This window comes from Haliaeetus leucocephalus, unplaced genomic scaffold, assembly GCF_000737465.1.
Source record: "Haliaeetus leucocephalus isolate CR32 unplaced genomic scaffold, Haliaeetus_leucocephalus-4.0 Scaffold351, whole genome shotgun sequence".
Classification (NCBI taxonomy): domain Eukaryota; kingdom Metazoa; phylum Chordata; class Aves; order Accipitriformes; family Accipitridae; genus Haliaeetus; species Haliaeetus leucocephalus.
The window spans coordinates 126,728-129,419 of NW_010972787.1; the positions used below are offsets into that span (position 1 = coordinate 126,728).

The 2,692-nt window shown below is 39.1% G+C and overlaps 1 protein-coding gene across 4 annotated transcripts in view; it reads left to right on the forward strand.

The window, feature by feature from the left end:
- ATM (ATM serine/threonine kinase) overlaps positions 1-2,692 on the forward strand; it is an 86,358-nt gene that overhangs the window by 303 nt on the left and 83,363 nt on the right. For all 4 annotated transcript variants that reach the window (XM_010572590.1, XM_010572591.1, XM_010572593.1 and 1 more), the window contains exons 2-3: positions 1,575-1,676; positions 1,762-1,874. In XM_010572590.1, coding sequence (XP_010570892.1) covers positions 1,605-1,676; positions 1,762-1,874 — 185 coding nt within the window. In that variant the 5' untranslated portion in view covers positions 1,575-1,604. The remainder of the gene's footprint in view (positions 1-1,574; positions 1,677-1,761; positions 1,875-2,692) is intronic.

Below are 2,692 nucleotides of genomic sequence, written 5' to 3' on the forward strand. Positions count from 1 at the left end.
CCGGCTGCAGGTCCCCGGCGGGCTTCCCGCGTGGTGTGGGGCGGCCTCGCGGGGGTATCGGAGAGCCAGAGCTTGTCGTCTAGGAGCGGCTGGATGGCGCCCTTTACTTGTAATTACCTTGTACGCCTCTGCCTGAGCACCTCTGCAGCTGCTTAGTAAACACCTCTCCGTGATTTTGGGTTTGTTTTTTTTTTCTTTTTGTGGCGAGTTCCTTCCTTGCCCGGTGTAATTTTTGTAGGGGATGAACGTGGTCATACTGTGACAGTTGGAGAACTATGTAACAAGTAAGAGAAATAGTAGATGGATGCCATCTGAGAAACTTTTCACTGTTGTTATTATGGCTGTTGAAATACCATTAAGTACAAACGAGAGGAGTGACTTCTTCCCCTTGGATTCCCAGTCCTTGCAACATACAACCCGTGTTGCCACAGTTCTCGGTCAACCATTTTTCAGCCCATCAGCATTTTAGAAGCCATTAGTGTTTAAAAAGTTACTTTTTCCTTTTGGTTCCTTTTCAGCAAAAGCAGTAAGTTAGTAAAGGAACGCTACATCGTTTAAATTAGTTCCATTGTACAGTACAGCCAGCCTTCATGCTTTTCATACACACCTATCGGTCACCATATCTCTGATCATACTTAGTCCCAGCCAGATCTTGATTGAAGCCAAAGGAAATAAATACACTCTAAGACAGTAGATACTTAAAGTTTTCCTTGTCCAAGTGGATATTTTTATATTCTCACTTAAGTGCTCAAGATTTAGTGCTGTGCATCATGAACACCCATTCTCAGTTGCTTATTGCAGCCTCAGCAGCATATGCTTGGAGTTATTTCCAACTTGTCTTACCTGTCTTTTTCAGACAAAGTTTCTCTTGGGTCTGCTTTAAAGGCATAAAAAGAGAATCATGGAAGTTGTATACAATGTCATTGTCATGACAGGCATCAGCGTAACTAAAATGCAAGGTCTAGCTAATTCCAACCTCTGTTGAAGGAGATGAGGCATAATTTTAAGTGATCAGAGAAGGAAAATGTTGTTTCCACTTACGATTGATACTTGAGCATCCTTTGGGATGTTGAGTCCAGAGGGATTTGTCAATATGATAGTCCATACCTTTGAAAATGTAGGGTATGAGAGACGAAGAGAGTTTTCAAAGTGCTACCTTCTCCTGGCAGCATCAGGTTAAGACAGCTACTGATAATAGCTAGCTGCTGAAAGTTAGTGCTGTTTGCCTGAATGTATTCAGTTCTGTGTCGTTTTAATCTTATTAAAGTTTTGCTCCACGTTGTCTGACCAACTCTACTGTGTTATCACTCATAAAAAGGGAGGCAGTCAGAGTCACGTGAGGGGGATCTCTGCTGTTAATCTTTACAACTGTTGCCTGTGGGAATAGTTTATGTTCTTGATGTGAGACTTCGCTTCAGTCTTGTGACCAATAAGACTAACCGAGACACAAATGAGCTTTTCAGTGAAATAACGCTGTAGTTGTGTTTGATACTGGATTTTCAATATATTGCATTCCCAATTTTTTTACTGGTTGACTTGGCTCTGACTGTTTTATCCTTTTCTTCTGTTTGCAGATGCAAATGAGTCTTCTGTTAAACTGAACCATGAGTCTTGCATTACATGATCTGCTCATTTGTTGTCGTCGCCTTGAAAATGAGAAAGCTGTGGAGCGAAGGGTAACAAGTTTTCTTTTGGTGTGTGTGCCTCAATTAGCAAAGAAGGAAATCATAAATAATTCTTTTTCTTGAAATACATTTTCAGAAAGAAATTGAAAATTTCAAGCGGCTTCTCCGTGATTCTGAAACAGTTCTCCAGCTGGACCGGAATTCTGATTCTAAACAAGGAAAGCAACTCAACTGGGATGCTGTATTTAGGTAGTTTCCTTTTCTTCCTTTGTGAATGGTCGCAATTTTCTTACATGGAACATCATTCTTCTGTTTATTGGGCCTATTTGAATGTTTATCTTTCTGCAGATTGATTTAGACTTCTTGTCAGCTTGCAAACAAGAAATGACTAATGTTAATTAGGACGTAATTTTGAAATAGCCTAAAATGCAACACTTATACAGAAAACTGAACTGCTAGGAAACTGATCATTAATTGGGTGGTCGTTTTTCCTTGCAAAAATAATAGTTACTTTCTTTTATTGAAAATTATCCTCTGCATCTGATTTTCAACGTATATGACATTCATATGTAGATTGTAGATAGCTCATTAGAATTTTTTGTGTTACTGAGTTCTTCAGGACACAATAGAAAGACCATGGCTTGTGAATTAAAAGAAGTTGTGCTGAGGTTTGTAGAGGCCCACCTTTGATATAATCTGCTTCACGTGTACTACGAGATTGGACCGAGCACGAGTATGATAAGTTCTTAGAGCAGCTGGGACCAGTGTTAAATTTCATGTTAAAAGTGCATCTGAAGTATTAGTTTTCATAGGCTGGTGTCTGGTCAGCTTTCCATTATGTTTTTAATTGGACAGCATTGGAATAGTTCTTGTTTCATAGCTGTGCCAAAAATATCTTAACAAGTGTTTGATAAATTTTTATATGTTGCTTTTGAGATGGCCAATAATATATTAGAAATACATAGGAGGAATACAAAAATAGAGACTCTAAACTGAACACAAGTAGTAGGCCAGAAAATCTACCGTAATTGCCAGTGACAAAGCCAGTGAAGTTTAATCTATTCTTA